We start from the raw sequence: 19,593 nt of genomic DNA on the forward strand, positions 1-19,593 counted from the left end.
TGAAGTAAGTAAAATTACTGGTTTAAAAAGACAGATGTCATCCCAGTTAAGTAGCCCCGACACTGAGCTACCATTGCCTAGTAAAGAACATCTCCCAGCACTAACTACACCCTTCTTGAGCAAGTTGACACATCAATCAGCCCCAATTCAAGAACGAGTTAAGCCTGTATGAAGACCAAAGCCATCAGCAAGCACTACTGTTGATTTTAATGTCCTGCAGCTGGGCTTTGTCTTGGAGCTAAATACCTGATTCAGAGCACTGACTGGAGGTGACCTCTGTGGGTGCTAACCCACCTTTTCACCCACAACTCTTCCAGCACAACTGGAACAAAATGCACACTGAAGCTGTAATCCTCATCAAGAAGAATTCTGCATATTGCAATCTCTAATATCAAAATATTCAGTGTCCAGCCTGAAGTACACTTTAGGTCACTACCTATTTGTTTTTCCACAGCTTCAGAGCATCAACCTCTGTCCAATTTTATTTGGTATTGCCATTCAGAATTCAGTACACTTCGAAAGCGGAAAACCAGTTTCTTGCTCATGGGTATTACCGATTTTAAAATTTTATAGTGCAGTGTCCAGAGGCAACTCTTTAGGTAAACTAACAGCCTAGGACTCAGTAAAAGCACACATTTAAACCACTGAAGTTTTCTCGTGCTACAAGTCCAACATCACAAGATTAGAGCGGAACAAAACCACTAATTTCTGTCCAAAAACTGTCTGTCCCTGTGAGGCTGCTCAGAATCCCTGCTGGCATGCTCTGCACTCCAGCACAATACTCGAGCCACGTGGAGCAGGTTATGGGAAATCGGAGCGCAAGCCAGGAACATGGCTTAAACTTGACCTACTTGCAGAGGAAGACATACGGAATGCCACATTGGATTAGGATGATTTGGCCCATTACAGCCTTATGGGGTTGCATGATGTTGCGTGTAGAGTCATGATCAGACAAGCGGAAAGCAAAGGCATATTTTCAAAACAAGTCTTGCACGCATGCCCTTCCTGTGGAAAACATCCCCGACACATTTCAGTGCCCCCCGCCCCCCCAGGCTAAGCCCAGGGGAATTTTAATAAAAATACACAATGCAAGTAAATTCATCTGAGCACCAAAGACATTTACCCTCTCACACCTGAAAGAAAAAACTGTGCATTAACAAGGATGTTGCTTGCAACTGGTAAGCAGCTGGAGAACTTACTCTCATTACAGGTAAAATACTACAAAACTGTTCTTAAGTAATATTTTCTATTAGTTTTTGTTCTATTGGGAGAATAGCATGTTTTCAAACTAGTTTAAAAAACCAGTTAAATAAATAGTTTAAAAATATCTGGTTTTGATCCCTGAAGAAAATCTGCTTCAAGAAAACATCAGCTCATCTTTTGGAAATGTATATGCTATTCCCAATACTAAAATCCACAGTATGAAAACTGTGCTCCCTGAAAATCTCATATATGTAGCTAAGCACAACACTATATGGAAAGCACATCTAATGAAACAACAAACATTTTGTTTCTGGGATTTGAGTTTTAAATTTTCATTTGGTCATGTAAGTGTGGCATAAACGTCCAATTCAGAGATATTTCTGGCAAAATAGTAAGCAAAAAAACCCATTTACAGCATTAAGAGTCTAGCACTATAGTGGAATACTACTGTGTTATAACACTCACAGTGTTACTACATAAACAAAACACTGAATGTTTCCCTATACTGTTTTTCTAGAAGGATAATCCTATCAGCCTGACAATTGTTTCAAGGCTTACTGAACAGTATCTAGCCATGAACAGGGAGAAGAAAAAAAAAAAAAAAAAGAAAAAAGAAACGAGGCAGCAAATAGGTGTCTGCCCACATCAGCTGAATCCAAGGCAGCCCTTAGCAACACATGGCATCACAGCCTGGCAGCCTATGGGATCCCGTGTTGCTCTCTCTGCCAATGAAGCAGCAAAGCTTCACAACCAGTGAGAAGGTTTCTGCCCTCAACCTTAAACGCTAGAGACTGCTGCAGAGATGGAAACAGGCTGGTAAAATGCACTGCAGGAATCACTCTTTTCTGAGTTGTAACATTCTCCCTGGATACAAATATGTTTTTCCTAGACTAACGCACATTTACTTCTCTTCTGAATAGTGCTACAGCAGCAGAGATGCCTTCTGACACATTCCAATTCCTACTATTGGTGTTAGTGGTGTTTCAAGTAATAAAGATCTGCCATTATACAAAATCCCAAAGTAATACTATGCATACCAGAAAATAAATAATTAGAGACAATATTAAAAAAAAAAAAGTAGCTATCACTCATTAGCACCTTCAGATTTAGGAAGGGGAAGCTTGGTGCCATTAGCTTGAAACAAGTTATATTTTGGATAAGCTGGTTTCATTTACAGGAGCCATCATAGCTCTGACATCACTAATATTAAAGGTAACAGTTCAAATTGTGTCACCTGTGTAAATGTTCTGAATCAAACACATGAATGAAGTGCCAGAGCCACCCCCAGTTCTGCACAAACCCCACAGTTTCATTCACCAATGGACAAGTTGTTTGAGCAAGCATTAGGATTCCAGGAGTTTCTACAGACGCTTTTGGGACACAATTCCCAGTCCAAACCCATGCCCAGACCTGCACACGGCTCTGCACTGCTGACACCCAGTGGCCACGAACCAGGGACTGCAAACCAACCACAAGAAGAATAAAAGATATGCAGGCCAACCCACCCTCCACCCCGCCTATATCACTGAATTACTGGGGCTTCAATCATTAGCATCTTATCTCAATAGTGGAAAAACAAATTATACAGTCAGATAGGAAACGTTTTTGTATAGGAAGGTAAGTATTCAGGCTACTGAAAAACTGTTTGAAGTTGCCTCTGATGTCAGTTCATTTGGCTAAACTGACTTTGATACAATAACCTGTTTTAGTTGAAACTGAAGTTTTTTGTTTTGGTTTGGAGGGTTTTTTTTGAGATCACACATCATCAATAAAGTCTCCTTTAGAACAAAACTGAATTCAAAACTTGTCATATCAGGAGGATGGAGGTCTGCCAGGGAAAACAGACCAGTGAATAGACTCACATTCCTCAAAACCAGAATTGTGAAGTACGGTCAGGGCAGTGTTTATTCAGTCCATTTTTCCTCTTAGAGGAAATCAAGGGAAAGGCCCTGAAGAATCCACAGTTTCTTCAGAAGCAGTCTTACAGCCTTGTTAGTTTGGGAACATTTTAGTGGCACAGCTGACACTGAATAACGCATTTGACAGGAGCTACAATAAAATAACTAAGCATGCTCACACAAGTCTGGAATGAACCCAATTTGTCTGGAAGAATTAGGCTTGCTTTTAAAACAGAACTTGTATTGAACAGGATAGAGACTATGCTCCAAAAATCTGCTCTGATTTACCCTTCAGCAAGTAACTGCACAATTTTTCCAAGAGTGAATCTGGGGCTAAAAAATAATTGATTTTGCTTTCCTCTTTCAAAATAACACAAACCCAACATGCTTTAACTTAATTCTGCAAAATGCTCTTTTTAATTCCATTACGTTGCAGCCATCGGGAAAACCCACCTTTTCCAGTTCAGGGACATTTCCACTGCAATGCAATTGACACTCTGCTGTCTCCTCCGGCGCTGGAGATGCGCAGAGCCTCTTGCAGCGCTGCGATTCCCCCAACAGAGGCCGCTGCCCCCCGCTGGATATCCCAGAGACACGGCACTGGGACCAGCGCGCCCAATGGATCCCGGATCCCAGAGCCCGGCAGCTCGGGACCAGCCATGTCCCTCCCGTCAAAGCACTGCGCTCAGAACTGCGGCATTATCCTGGAAACACTGGCTGAGCTGCTCGAAGTCTGCCTTTTTTTTCCAAAGTAAACTGGGAACGTTTTTATCAGGTACATAAAGAAACAAAAAACCCATTTATTAAGAGCTGTGGCAGATTTACATGGTTTTTAATTCTTTTAGAGAAAAGCTGCTTACTCTACAAAAGATGGCATGCCTTTTCAAACTGTGCTATACTACCACATTACTAAGACAGTTTCATATTTCAAGGATGTCAGCCTATAATTTAAGAACCCTCAAGCTCTCGTCTCCAAAAAAAACCAAACCCAACAGTAATTTGTATGGTAAGTCCTTCTCCTGCCAACTTTTCACCTCTGTATAAAGAAAAAAAGCAAAACCCCAACCAAAAATGAAAAAAAAAAAAGCCCAAAACCAAATCTCTAAGTTTTACCTAAATGCTAAAAAAAAGGAAGTATTGTTTCAATTCGTTACTTCCTAACTAATCCAGTTGATGTACCATTTTTCAGTTGGTATTTCATATGTGAGACAGCACTCCTCTTCCTGCCTAGTTTGATTTGGAAATAGTGATCTTTCAGAGCAGTTGAATTCCCATCTATCACTGGCACACGTTTCAGTATCAGAGCTGGACGCAGCTGCACTGAGGATCTTGACAGTGCTGCCATCTAATGCACCAAGACAAGGAGTACAAGCACCCAAATTGCTCTGCAACACTCAGGTAAAACGTTTTCTTTTGAGTTTCATTCCAAAAATGTTGCACCCCTTCAGTGCCTTGGCTTGTAATCCTGCACTAACAATTGCATGACAAATTATCTTGTCACCAAGCTGACAGATATAAATAGCCATTAACATATTCCATCTCAAGGGACCTTCTACTGGAATGTCACAGTGCTAAACCACAAACCTTGTGTGTATCAACCTGGTACTGACTGTCCATCTGAGAATTCAGTTCAGCGACACAGCAGCTCTGAAATATCAAGGAGGAAGGGAAGGCCTATGGCCTTCCAGATCACAGAGCGGGAATGGCAGGTTTCCATATTTCAGGACAGCTTTCTGAACACTCTGTGGATTTCCTTTTTCTCAGACACCAGTCAGACACAATATGTTACAGAATACAGAAGGCTAATGAAGCACATCAAGATGATGATGGTATAACAGAGGATGAGTAGCAGGATGATGCTCCTTCCCATTCCATCTGTTTTCAGAAACAGTAACAAACAGACAGGCATTAGGCAGGGCAGAGGAATAAAAATGGTCTCCACATGGTTGTTTATTTATATGAAGTTTCAAGAGACTCACTGCAAGATAAGGATCTACAGCCATCTTTGTTACATCCAGTTACTTCTTCAGATCCCCTCATAACACATAGCACCAACTACTTCTACTGAACCTGCATGGTTTTTCTTGTTAGAAAGCGTTAAAAAATTTCCACCTAAACAACAAAACCCCAACAGCAAACAAACAACCAAAAAAATTAAACCAAACAAAACAACAATAACAACAAGAAGAAAACAGCCCTCCCCCCAAAAAATCAACAAAAAACAAAAAAAAAACCAAACCCAAACCCAAACAAAAAACAACAACAACAAAAAAAAAAAAAAAAAAACAAAAAAAAACAAAAAAACCCCCAAAAAACCACCTGACCACACTGGTCCAGATTCCTCTAGCTGTGCAAATATGATAATATTTATCCCATCTTCCATTTCTCCCACCATCTCACCAATATTATTTTAACCTTAAAAATCAAACTAAAGGGGCCCAGTAAGGCTAAGATATAAGACAATTAATTCTCAGCCAACTGTTAGAAATATGGGGAAACATTTGCTATTCTTTAGTGGTATCATACAACCTGCAATCCTTTAAGATCAGTAACAATATACAGAATATCATGCAGAATATCATGCAGCGTGTCTTGGGGTGACAAAGAGTTATGATTTTCTGCATTGGTTCTTCTATGAACTCTACAGGTCCATCCCATCCCATCTCAGAAGAAGTCTGCAGCAGCTCTTGGGGAAAACCAGGTACATATGCAGAATGGAAACACATTAAGAATACAGAATGCATTTAATAATAACATCTGGCTGTTAGAAGTACCTGATCTGAAAATACTTACATACTAGAAGAACACAAATATACATGGTATCTTTGTTCCTGCTCTTCCCTAGGCACCTGCTCACACGACAGTTCAGGTTTTACTGGATATTAAGCTTTTTTCAGTTTTTAACCTTATTCAACAGCAACATCTAGTTCAGTTTGTCCCATTCTTTAAAGCTTAACCAAAACTTTCCATAGTCTCCAGTTCTTTACTTTACATGATGCTTGGGTAGGGTTTCTGTCAGTCCCTCCTAACCTTGAACACTGGTGATTCCCTGATGACTTATGATGCTGTCAAGCATCTGGCAGCTACTTTGTTTTAGCATAGTTGGAGAAGTTGAAAGAATCAGAAGTCTGACACCCCAGCTTCTGCTGAAGCAGACACCACACCACCTTAACTTGCAAACATTCTCCCTTCAATACCTGAAACACTGTTGGTTCATAGTTTCTTCAAAGAAAACATAGTTATTTGCCATGTGCTGTAGCCGCTTGCTGGACAGCATTCCTCTTCCTGCAGGCAGTACCATTTCCCAGCAATGCTCCTTAAGCTTTCCTAGCTTTTCTGGATGACTCTCAGCTTGCTGAGCAGAAGCAGCACTGCTCTAGTAGAGGAATAAGTGAAGGGTGTGAAAGGATGTGCAAAACCAAGTGCTCACATACAGAGGGAAGAAAGATGGTGATCCTGGAGCCTGGACTTGCCTAGATGGACCCATGGTCTGACTCAGTTAAGTGACTTTTATAATGTATCCTTTGCAAGTAAACACAATCCTGTAAATTAAAAATCTGCATTTTTAACTGCAGATTTAACAACACCCCCAATGAATTTGTAAATAAAAGTTATTAAAGGAAAAAGGTACTACTGCTGCTAGCACTGGATGTTTTTCCATCAGTTCATTAAAGATTTGGAAAATACTGCTGTATGCTTGCCCAGTTCCTAGGCTCATTCCTTAATGCAGAGACACAAGTCAGTAAGCAAGAAGGACTGTGGGCCTGAACCAGCAATATCATAAACTCTCCTAAGAATGACAAAAATGTGACAGTTCATCAAAACCTGCAATTCTGCAAAGTAAGTATTTTAAAACATGAATTCTGCATTGAAATAAAGACAATTACTTTAGTAACACATTTATATGCCATATATTCCTAAATCTGAATGAAGGAGTCAAATAGTTTTGGACATAGCACTAGATAACGTTCTCTATTCTTGTTGACAAAACTGATGACAAATTGTATTGGGTTTGTGTGGCAAGGTTGTGGTGGCAGGGGGACTATGGGGGGGACTTCTGTGGGAAGCAGCCAATGCCAGCCAGCTCCAGGATGGACACACTGCTGGCCAAAGCTGAGCCTGTCACTGGCAGAGCCTCGGGGACAATGTGTTTAAGAAGAAAAAAGGAGTTATGGCAGAGAAGTAGCTGTGGCCAGAGAAGAGAAAAGTGAGAATATGTAAGACACCAGGAGCATGGTGTAGACAACCCAGGTCAGTGAAGAAGGAGGGGGAGGAGGTGACCCTGACACTGCAGGAGAGATTTCCCTACCATCCATGGTGAGGCAGCTGTGCCCTGCAACCCATGGAGGTCCACAGGGGAGCAGGGATCCACCTGCAGCCCATGAAGGAGCCCACGCCAGAGCAGGCAGATGCCCAAAGGAGGCTGTGACCCTGTGGGAAGCCCATGGTGGAACAGCCTGTTCCTGCAGGACTGCACCCCATGGAAGGGACCAACACTGGAGCAGTTTGTGAAGAACTGTAGCCCTTGGGAAGGACTCATGTCAGAGAAGTTTCTGGAGGACTGTGCCTTGTGGGAGGGACACCCCACACAGGAGCAGGGAAGGGCTCCTCTCCCTGAGGAGGAAGCAGCAGCAGAAACAACCTGTGATGAACTGACTGTAACCCCCATTCCCCATCTCCCCACACTGAGTGGGAAAGGGTGAGGTAAAGAGCTGGGGATAAAGTTATGTCTAGTAAGGAAGGGGGGGTGGGAAGAAGGAGCTGTGATTCAATTGGTAATAAACTAATTTTCCTAAGTTGAGTCTGTTTTGCCTGTGACAGTAACTGGTGAATGATCTCTCCCCACCCTTATCTCAATCCATGAGCCTTTTGTTGTATTTTGCCTCCCTTGTCCAAACTGAGAAGGGAGTGGCAGTGGCTTTGGTGGGCACCTGGCATCTAGTTTGGGTTAAGCCACCACACAAATCCATTTAATCAGCTCCCCAGAATTCAAAGCCTTTTTGATGATTAATCAAAAACAGAAGAAAAATAAATCCTACCTCACATTTGGTACCATTATCTTCCCAGTGTGACAGAAGATTGATAGCTGTGCTGACAAAGCACAATAAACACAAAATATAACACAGACACTCTATGCAGTAGCTTAGATGACAAGCAGCAGGCTATAAAACTAAGAGCTAAAACCTTCACATGAGCATGTGCTACTTCTTCAGTCTCACAAGCTGGTTCAGAGTACTGTTTTTTGGCACAAGGCATCTGGTTCAGCTACACAGTAGCTTTACTAAAGAGACAGGGAGAAAAACCACCAAAACATTATCTCTTCATTCAAATTGTTCGGGAAGTTGCAGTCTTCTAGGATAAGTTCACACAAGTGGCCAAACCACTTTAACTCTGTGCACAATAAAAATGCCTTCTTTGAAGTAATGGGACTTCACATTACTCTGGTGAAGAGTTTTCAAAATCAGCCTCACTGGGCTGTGTGGTGAGACCCTGTACAAGCAAAAACCAAACCCTTGTAACCTGGTTTAGCACCTTTAAACAGAGAGACATAAATTCCATCAGGGATCAGGACTCCCAGTGAACACCACAAATTTCAAGAGTTGTTGATGGAAGAGAGGGAAAACAAGTTCTTGAAGGGAAAATTACTAATACTCAAACGGTCCGACTTTCTCTCCTTTAACATACTACAATTTTGCTTATTTGTCAGCAGTTTTCAAGCAGGTTATGTTTCAATTCTTACCTACAGCCAGTGCTGCACTCTGTTCTTGGCCTCCAGTCTGTTTTAAAAGAAAAAAGAGATTATGGAAATTAATTATTTTGCACCATAAGTCTTAAACGTGATGCAGTGTGACCTCAGAAAAGCAAGCCCACATCTGATCCAGACACACTGTTTTTGTGTATGTACTTCATAAACATAGTCCTGGATCCATACACCACTGGGACTTTTAAAAAATATGTTAAGAAAATATAATGCAGAACTGTGTTTTGTCTCTAGGCATACAAATACATAGGGAATGCCATTATTTGGCAACAAATGTGCTTCCAGGGAAAAGGGCTGCCATGTTAAATAATCCATAAGCACATATATCCCAGAATAAATTTAATAACTATAGAGTCAAAGCTGCAATAAAATACCAGTGGCAAACTGTTCCGCTTGCATTTCACTTTGCTTCAACAAGAAAATCGCACAAGATTCTAAACCAACCACACAAATGTGCACTTGAAAAAATTCAAGGCTTGCACGTTGACCTCCAGAGAAGGCATTTTCAAGTCACCACTGAAAACCATTTGCTTAACAAACAAAACTAGTGTTCTTGGACAGCTTCAGTGTGCTGTACACATCATTACCACTGTCTTAACATGGTGAAATAATTATGTTAATAGTACAGTTTAAAGGAGAAGATATGGAGTATTATAGTAACTCAAAGCTTCACAGGAAATAATAGTCTAACATTAGCTAAGGAAGGCTCTGAAGATCTACAGCACCACAGGCAAGAAAGCAGAGACCATAGTAAGAATGACTCTTCACAGCCCAGAGAACTGAATATAAGCAAAAAGATGACTATCAGACATGGTTGTAACTGTAGAAATTTAACTCTCTATTCTTTCCAGAGCATGCATCTGCCTCAAAGAAGCCTTCCCCTTCACCAGGCTTCCCTAGGTTTGGGCAGCAGCTGCTTTTGCCTTTGCCTGTTGACTTCAGCGTCCCCTTACTTTTTCAGAAATAAGCAACAGCCAGTACCTCAGGACAAAAAGATGGTTAACAGCACTGTCTTTGTAGGAGCTGCTGCAATTTCCTAAAACTCACCCCCTCTCACTAGGCATATTTTAAATACAGTTGGTTTTTTTCCCCTTCTCATGACTTCAGACTGCTCAATTTGTGCTTTGAGACAGCACAACAAAAAGAAAACCCTGGAAATCGCTGGTCCCCTGCAGATCGGGGCTGAGCACAACTGACAGTGCAAAGAGAAACTGAAACCAAAGTTAGACCCAATACTACTGCAAAAAGCTAATTTCCTGAAAAAGAGTGAAAGAACAGTCAGATAGGACTGAGCTATAAACAAAAACTCTAAATTCACTAGAATGAGCAGACTATAGAAATAAATTTCAAAATGAGCGAGAAAATCCCACTATGGCAGCAAGCCTAGTGACTTTAAAAAAAAAAAAAAAAAAAGATGCCCTAATGGTACTAGTTCATTACTACAGAAATACCCATATTTCCAACTGATAGAATTATTAGAAAAAGAAGTGAGGACTGCTCAGCTCTTTCCATCTTTATGGACACAGTGCTGCACACATAAAGACACCGGCACTTACCACCTGCAAGAAAAACGTGCTGATCCTCAGGTGGCTTGTCCTGAAGGCTTCAATGAATGAGTGGAAGTTAATAATTAACAAAGCCTTATAGGACTCTTGTGGTAATGAAGGCAGGAGAAAAAAAAAAGCCATTAGGCAAAAGGGAAGCAGCCAGGAAAGCTGAGAATTATAGGTCAGTTGGACAACCATCGATAACAGGCAGAGAGATGTTAGCAATGGAATCCATTAACTGGTTTCCTATCTTTTAGAACCTGTGAGCAAGCCTTCAGGCAAAACAGCTCACACTGAGCACAGCCGATGCTGACGCTTGGTTTATACTGGCAGGCTGATAGGTATTTGATTTTTTTGCATCACATCACAGGGTATTTTAAGTTTAGAGGTTAGCACTGAGCAATATAATAAAGCGTTGCCTAAATGGATAAGAAATTGACTTAGTAGGAAGGAACATCAGCAAAGATGCATTAAAAATGGCCAGATGTGAAATTAATGGTGTGATGGATTCTTTACAGAATTAATTTTTGCACTTCAGATACACCTTAATTCAAATGAAAGGAGTATCTAAATGAACAAATCTGTCGGGTTCAGAGTGCACTAGTTGGGTTTTCCTGCTGGGATAGAGGATCTGCAAAACCTCTGAGCATCGTTCTGACTTATTCTAAAGGTTTAGATCTTCAGATTTATATAGAAATACCACTAACAGGCATAAGATGAGACATGTATACTATATAAATAAGTAGGTAGTGAAAATTGAGTAATACAGATTCAGCATTTTTCAATTCCTTGTGACTCCGAGGTAGTCAAATATTTAATGTTACATTACAGAGAAAAGCAGTTCTGAGCAGGAAAATTAACTTTACTTAATGGGCTACAGCCCATGGAGTCAAACAGCAGAAATATTAATGGATCCCATCCCAGGGATCTCATTTAGACACACAACCCCTTCCCTTGAATTGCAGCCTAACTTCACCACAGCAGAAATAGGCCAAAGCATATGCCAACATCTCAGGCCAGCTACAACAGATATTCAAAGAATTGTCACAACAGCTGGAGAACAAAAATGGAAAACTGTCTAGAGCCATCAGAGAGGGGCAGTGAATCATCTAAACTGCAGCATAACAGAAACAAAACCAAGCATCATTCAGTTTGTCAGAGGAAAAGTCTGTAGCTGACACAAGTCAAATGGTACCCAAATATAAAAGATGCAGTAAGTAAACCTGGCATCACTGTGAATAACAAAACTGGAGAAAAAAACCCCAATAAAAACTGGGTAACCACTGAATAAGCCCAGTGCTTTGGGCATCCACTTCATGTGGAACTGATGTTGCTTAACTCAGCAATACATGAAAACGGATTTCACATGAGACCAGCTGACCATTAACTTCCCGTATGAAACCACTGTCTTTTGCCCAACTCTGGCTGAACTAAGAAGCCTCTACACTCAAGCATAGATTTGTCAGTGACTGTTGGTCATGATTTGCTACAAGAATGGTGATTTTTCAGGTTTTCCAATACTCAGGTTCTTGTTCCTATTAAAAAATGAAAACACAAGTGGTAAGAAATAATTAACAACAACTTTGCACCAAGAGTCTAAATTACTTTGTACTCAATTGGTAGCTCATCAGGGAACTTTAGAAAGTATTAACTTCACAAAGCCTACAACACTTACTAGCAGAAGCTTTCACAGGATTCATGCACTCCATGTGAAATACTTGGCACCCCAACTAAAGTCATTTTCAGAACATCATCGGCTGCTGCTTTCACAGAGCAAATGTTTAAATTCCTAGTCTGCAGTTCAAGCTTGAACTATTTCTCCCCTTGGTAAGCATCATCAACTTGAAATCCATGTGAACCAGCTGTGGACTACGGCACAGATGTTCTCAGTCCATTAATCTAAACTGCCCTTGGATAGAGAACAGAACAGTATCTAGCTCAAAGACTACCTGCCCCGGCAATTTTTAGCTGCTCCTACTCTCTTGGTCCAATTTCAGACTTGAAATTACATTTGAGGAAACAGCCCTAAAAACTTGTTACCCTTAGAAGCACACACTAAAACATAAAACCCAAAACTCTGCTCAGTCCAAAACAGAACCACAAGTCAAATACATCCTACATCTTGTGGGCAATAAAAAGAGAAAACTAAGAAATGTTTAGTAATAAAACTTGATTTTTACTTTAGTAGCAATAACAGATGGGTAAGCTATAAAAAAGAATTCATTGCTAAGATCATGTTTCAAAGGAAGTTTCAGGGCATCTGCAGGTGAACCCATGGTTCAATGCTAAATGGATGCAAACTCCAATGCTTAACATCATTGATTGCAGACAGAATCTTCTATATCTGCATGGCAATTTTATATGAGACTAAGATTAGCAAAGGCAGTCTATCACTACTGCAAAGTGACCTTAGCTCTTCAAAAAGAGCAAATGTACTGGTTGCCTGCTATAAAACCACTTTTTGGACTTCTGATTGTAAAGCTTCAGCTCAAATCTTTCTTCTCCATTTTCATCTATCCTGTTGAAGCTAAATTGCATCCTAGAAGTCCATGTGCTATATTAAATCTTTCCCTATACTATATAATTTCTCAATGCTGTCACAGTACCTAATATTACTTGCTACACTCAAACTCATGTTTTAAATTTGTAATTTAACGATAGAAATGGACTGTGAATATATCAGAAGGTTTAGTGTTCCATTATAATTTTTAAGCTTATTTCATTTTTCCTAATTATTATATTTTCATAGGACACATTATCTTTAAACTGATACTGTTGCATAGCATCTTCACTTTATGTGACCTTAATTTCAAGATTTTTTTTTATTACCTTTTGTAGTTAATGTATCACCTTATATTGTTGTGGTGGATTATTGGTTGAACTTGATCTTACAGGTCTGTTCCAACCTAAAAGATTCCTTGAAAGCTTTCAAAGAAGTTTAGATGCTGCATTATAGACCAACAGGAGGGACACAAGGTTTTATACATACACCCCTTTCAACAAGTTTAAAGAAAAAAAAAAAAGGGAAAACTAAAAGATGCTTGAGAAGCTTGCACGGCAGAAGAGGATATTCACACAAAATTAGTATTCAGCATGAAAATTTATATTTCATTCACTTACACATATGTGTTCCACAACAAACCATTACTTTGGCTTAGTGGAAACCATAAAATAAACTATCATAATATTAATTTTTGCATCTCAAAGTTCCACACAGAAAAAAAACCCTGTAAGTTGAACATCAAGTAAAAGGGATTTTTTAACCAAATCAAAAAGCTAATTTAAATATGGTCAAATAAACTTTTTCACTTCTAAAAACAAGTTAAGAAAAATAAATGTTGGGTAACCAGAAGACAAATAAGGGATTTTAGTAAAATAGAGATGGGACTTTGTCAGTTGCTTAATTTGGAGTTGGGTTTTTGTTTGTGGTTGGTTGCTTTTCTTGGTGGTGGTGTAGGGGGTAGAGCTATGGTACTTTAGTCCAAGCTACACAGCTTCTGGTTTTACTGCAAGAAAAAAAATGCTTAAAAAGCCTGCAAGAATTATTAAAGCTAGTCCTGTGTCTAATAGTCAATTACTCAAACAACTGAACTTTCTATTTTTGGTAGCATATTATCTCCTGTATTTCTTTTGAACCTTCATAAATCCAAATCCTGAAATGATTTAGTACCAGGTATATAACATGTGCAGAATTTTTAAGAACTATCTAGAATTCAGGCATCCACTCCTCAAAAAAGATACTGAAATATTCCTAAGCTAGGAAGAGATATGGGATATCATCCCTACACCTTTAAGTGATATTGGCGTTTGCTCTCCATTGCATGTTTAACTTCTTCATGACTAACTGGCATCACTATTTTTCCACAGTAGATGCTTCCTTTGTTGTTATGCTGTTAACACCCAGTTGTGAAGTGTTCCTGAATACCACCCGAGTGATTCAACAGCTTATTTATCTAAGATATAACAGATGATATAATTTATTAGGAATATGGCAGAGTTTAACACAGAATTTTGGCTCAATATCATCATAACAGAAATTAAGCCATGCCCTGTCCCAGGAAGTTTGCAGCAGTGTTCATCCACTTACACAACACAAACAGTAAGACAAGGAAAGGTCAGCAGGGCTTTGCCATTCATATTATTAGTGGTGAAGGAGCAGCTCTGAGCAACCCCAAGACCCACAGCCCTATTCCCTAACACTTGAACAGAGGAGTCCTTATTTCTAACAGTCTACATTGCTATTCTCAGGGTAAAATAAACCACTTTTGTCAGGATGGTACTAGGTCATATGAACAGCAAGGAACTTCTACCACAAAAAAACCCCAGCCACAGGAGAGTTACAGTAACCTACCACCTAAAAGGTCTTTTTACTGGTTTTAGTGAGTTCTAACCATCAACTATCCATCAACAGTATCAAAAATTGAGAACTGAAGCCCTAAGTTACCCCCTATGATAGGCAAAACTCTAAGATGAACTTAGACCTAAGATGATTATGCTACAGCTATGGAAGTATCCCAGACAGCACCTCTGCTGCTCAGAGACAATGGATGTGTTTATTTCAGATGGCAAAGAACACAGTTTAGATTTTTAAAAGTCTGAAAAGCCCTTCCTATGGGCACCAGCAGCAGTAAGTTTTGCTACAGGCTCAGGGATGAGAAGTTTCTGGGGAATACTACAGCAGTTCACTTTAACTCCTTCCCCCCAGGGTCCCCAGTGCTGCCCCACTACGCAAATCTCAGCAGAGGCAGCTCCTTCCAGTTGTAACTCATCCACAAAAGGAGGCAGGACTTTTCAAAGAGTGACTTCACGAGAGCCTTGGGACAAGAAGCAATTTCTGTGAGAAGGCTAGAAGAGCTCTGCTCCTGCCAGAGGAACTGACACAGAGCACTGAGACTCTTCAAAGTGCCTCCACCTTGTCCAGGAGTTCTGTGAGGTCTACCTACACAATGATTTGCAGTAATTGTTGCAGCTACAATTAAAAGAAGAAGGGAGCAGGGTATGAAGAAGCTTTTCCAATCAGCTATACAATAACATTGCAGTAATACAGTTTTGAAATTATTCTAGTAAAAACATGGGTGATTAGAATACTAAAAGCAATTGTATCAATCATTAGCTATCCATAAGGGAAGACTCTAACCATGCCATTTTAACCTGTGATCTCAAACGTTTATTGGGTAGTGTGTGAGATGGAAAAACGCACAAAAATTACAGAATACAGGGTAACAAACATGAGAGAGAAAACATGGGAATGTCCAGGTTCAGCTCCTAGGGACCATTGTGTATGCTCAACAGCTTTGTCCAACAGGAGCTATACAACAAGGTCTTAATTGTAATTTAATGGCACTGAGTCTCAACAGCTGCACAATATTTGTGTTCAATAATTTCTCAAATTAATTCCATGATCACCTAAAAGGAGGCAAGCTTCCTCAGAGGAAGTTCAGAGGAGACTTTAAGGAAAGCTTCTTCACTGAGGGGGTGTCTGGTCTCTGGAACAGGCTCCCTAGGGAAGTGGTCACGGCACCAAGCCTGACAGAGTTCAAGGAGCATCTGGACAATGTTCTTAAGTCATATAATTTAGTGGTAGTGAGTCCTGCAAGGAACACGGAGCTGAACTCGATGATCTGTGTGAGTCCTTTCCAACTTGAGACATTCCGTGATTCTAAATAATAAAACTGCAGTTATGTAGTCAAACAGTAAGCTGAACACTAACAAGATCTGAATGACTGTATGTTTATAATGTAAGTGCCTACAGAGTTAAAAACCAACAACCCTCCCTCCAAAAACCTAGAATTATCATTTAACAAGTATTTAAGAGTTCTTTAAGTCGGGAAGTGAAATAAGCAACATCTGACATTAACCTAATAGAACAGACCACATAAAACTCAAAATGAATGTCCAGTCACCTGTCTCAACAAACACAGCTTTTCAGGCCAAATGTCTTTCTGATGAGAAAAGTTTACATATTTTGCTGTCCTGTTTAAAAGTGGTTTTTTGAAAAGTCAAAACAACGCTTAAATTAATGCCTTTGATTTGAAGGCTCACTGGACAAACTGAATTAAACAGTTCATGTTGTCCTGAGCAATTATTTACAGGTAAAGAAAAATAGCAGCTTTACCTTCATAAACAAATCAGCATGGCTGAAGTCTCAAGCAGAGCACAGTTTACTAAATAAGTCTTTAAACCAAATTCAAAACTCACTTATTTTTAAACTTACTCTATTAACTGTTGAAATAGGACTACTACATATATAGTAAGGATATTCTGGAAGAGCTCAACGCTTAATTCTGCTTGATTACAGTGAAAAAATCTTGTCACTGATCATCTGCAGATTACTATGATCTTCATTCAAGGTTCAACTTATTTTACAACTACTGTGGGAGAAAAGATACCACATTATGTTTCCTCAGCATAGTTACATTATTTACATTGATGATACACACTATTAAACTCTAAAAACACAGCATTGCATAAAAGCTTCTAACACCTCAATCTATTCCTGTGCTATTGTAGCGGGGCACATTAAACAAGCCCCAAGACAAAATACAGCAAATAAATACAAAACAGCTCAGTTCAGCCTAAAACAAGTCAGCTGTTCTTCTTCTTTGCCTTAGACACCACCATTAATACAAAATAAATGCATGCTGGTAGAATATCAACATCATGATGAGAATTTCTACCACACCATCTTGAGTGTCAAAATCACAAGTACTCAACCTCCACATACTAAGAGCCATTTTCACAAACCCACTTTCACATGGATAAGAAATCAATTCAAGAAGCTCTGCTGAATTTACAGGCAAGCCTACAACAATATATTAGAGCAACACATCCAAAGGAGATTGTTTTTAACTTGTGGCACAAATGGGAAGTACAAGTGGTTTCAGTCATCAAAAAGACAATCTTTCTTCATGTATTTACAGTCTCTACCATCATTGAGGCAGATTATTCTTTTACCCCTAATGTTCCCACATTACTCTGCTGTTGGTATCTGGTGGGCTTTACACTGAAAGCTTCTCGAAGCATTTGTAATGTCACCACTTTCTATGTTGGTTATGTAGGTTTCCTCAAACACACAAACCCTTCTGAAAGCAGCCATTAAAAGCTGCTCATTTATAAAACCTATTTCCTTGTTTAATAGAGGAAACATTTAGTACTGAGCAAAACAAAACAGAACCTAACTTTGTATTTCTTGCAGTATATTTGACTTTATATAAACTTCCCCACCAGTCAAAACCAAACAGAATTCTGTAAACACATGCATCAGGGCCTTACTCAATACAGTATCTCTTCTGCATGAGATCCTTCACTTCAAACCTTTTTTAGGCACATAGGTATGGGAACAACAAACCTTCCTCCTCTTTTTATATTTAACACATATTAAGGGATTTGCACGAAAAGACTCACATTGTTACTGAAGAAATTTTCAAGGTTCTTCACAAGAGGAAGCAAAACATTTAAAGATGTGTCAGCCAGACAAATGTTACTTTCATAAGAGCTATACAAGCCACAACAAAGTGTTTTCAAAATTAATAAGAAAATGACAGGCATGCATTTGCTTCCACTTTGCAAACATAATACTGAAGGTGTTTTCATATTTATTAAAATTAGCATAAATGCAAAACCTGTTAATCCACCAACAGTGCAATATCGGTACTGGAACAGAGACTTCCCAACATGGTAATCAGTTTGCTCAATACATCTCTCCATCATCATTACAGGGGAACAATTCTAAGTTGCATGGAAAGATTTAAAAATCTTCAAGCATGCAGACAAGTTCAAGCTGCATGTAAGAGATAACACTGTAAAATGAGTGAATAATTATCAGAGATTATACATGAAAGCAGAAGACAATTATCAAGATCTTTTCTGAACGACTGATACTCTGCAAAAATAATCCCATACAAGTTAAGTTAGCGTAATGAAAGAGAACAGCTAGTACAAGAAAAATAGGGCAAACACTGAAATGTTACATGTCCTTCAGTGTCTGTGGTAATAGACAGTTGAAACATCATAACCAAAAGAAATACCACCTGGATAAAACGGGCATGCATGTCTTCCACAACCATTTGGGCTAGTCTGCACCACATCAAGGACCAGCTGGGTTAAAATTTTTATCTTGGCACCAGTCGTGCAAGCCCCAGACAGAGACACACTCTGCCCCGAGGGACACAGCATCCATGTGTCACATTCTCTTTTCAGCACAGTCCCAGAGTTGGGGGCCTGAGCTGAGAACCTGGGTCAGGTCTAAAATGCAGTAGAGCTCAGCAGGCTCTCAGCTCCTGTCTTCCCAAATCAAAGTTCATGCTGGAAACAGTGAAACCAAGTTTGTGCAGCACTACCCCAAGCTAAAAAGGACTTACTGATCCTAAAGGAAATACTGAATTAAGACAAATACTTTACCACAGCTGCAGACAAAGAACTACTTCATAGAACTACCCAGTCTCACTCAGCATGGCCATCCTGTTAAACTTCTCTCTCCGAGAGAGATGGGGAGATGATGGGCTGGAAAAGGAAGCCAAAGTAGGGAAAAAGACAGAAGACTTCAATTCTAGACTAATGAGCTTTTCAGTCTTCTGTACAGGGCAAGCTATACACCCAAATTTAGTGACAGACACATTACATATATACAATCAGAATAATCTGAAGTATTATCCTAAAAGTTACTATCAGATAATTATAACCTGGTTCAAAACTTATGTTGTCAATGCAGTGCTTTGGTACCTCAAATGGTGGCATGAGGTACATGCCAGAGGTTTTTTCTCCTGTACATTGAAGGTCGTACACTTTCAAACCCAGTATTTAGGAATGAGTCTCATATGCATTTTAGCTTCAGGAACTGCAATTTTATAGGCAACAAAACTATTGAAATCATCATACAGAAATAACTGTACTATGCAAGTCATCTTTATATATGAAAAAAAAAAAAAAAACACTAAAAAAAAAAGTCCAAAAAAAAGAAGCCCAAAAAAAAGTCTAACTTTTTTTTTACTGTGTCATTCTGACAGATGCACATTAGTGACTACTATAAGCTTTCAGAACTTTCCTATCATTAATCTAGGTTTGGCAGAGTAACCAAACGAAGCATTTTAATATTCTCTGCAACAGCTACACAGAAGTACTTTATAAAGTTATCCTCGACTGCTTATAAAATTTAGGCAAATTAACTGGCAAGTGAAGACTAATA

At 39.4% G+C, this 19,593-nt stretch overlaps 1 protein-coding gene across 8 annotated transcripts in view; it reads right to left on the bottom strand.

Annotated features, from left to right (window-relative positions):
* CYRIB (CYFIP related Rac1 interactor B) overlaps nucleotides 1–19,593 on the bottom strand; it is a 96,850-nt gene that overhangs the window by 21,700 nt on the left and 55,557 nt on the right. For 4 of the 8 annotated variants that reach the window (XM_069005485.1, XM_069005482.1, XM_069005486.1 and 1 more), the window contains 2 exons: nucleotides 8,842–8,878; nucleotides 8,141–8,192 (listed from right to left, as the gene is read on the bottom strand). The exons of 1 other annotated variant lie outside the window; for it this stretch is intronic. In XM_069005485.1, the coding sequence (XP_068861586.1) occupies nucleotides 8,141–8,157 (17 nt within the window). In that variant the 5' untranslated portion in view covers nucleotides 8,158–8,192; nucleotides 8,842–8,878. Of the gene's footprint in view, nucleotides 1–3,554; nucleotides 3,620–8,140; nucleotides 8,193–8,841; nucleotides 8,879–19,593 lie in introns of those variants that run through there. 3 more of the 8 variants (XM_069005490.1, XM_069005487.1, XM_069005481.1) reach the window with 2 other exon arrangements.

The sequence above is a fragment of the Aphelocoma coerulescens genome, chromosome 2 (assembly GCF_041296385.1).
Source record: "Aphelocoma coerulescens isolate FSJ_1873_10779 chromosome 2, UR_Acoe_1.0, whole genome shotgun sequence".
Taxonomy (NCBI): domain Eukaryota; kingdom Metazoa; phylum Chordata; class Aves; order Passeriformes; family Corvidae; genus Aphelocoma; species Aphelocoma coerulescens.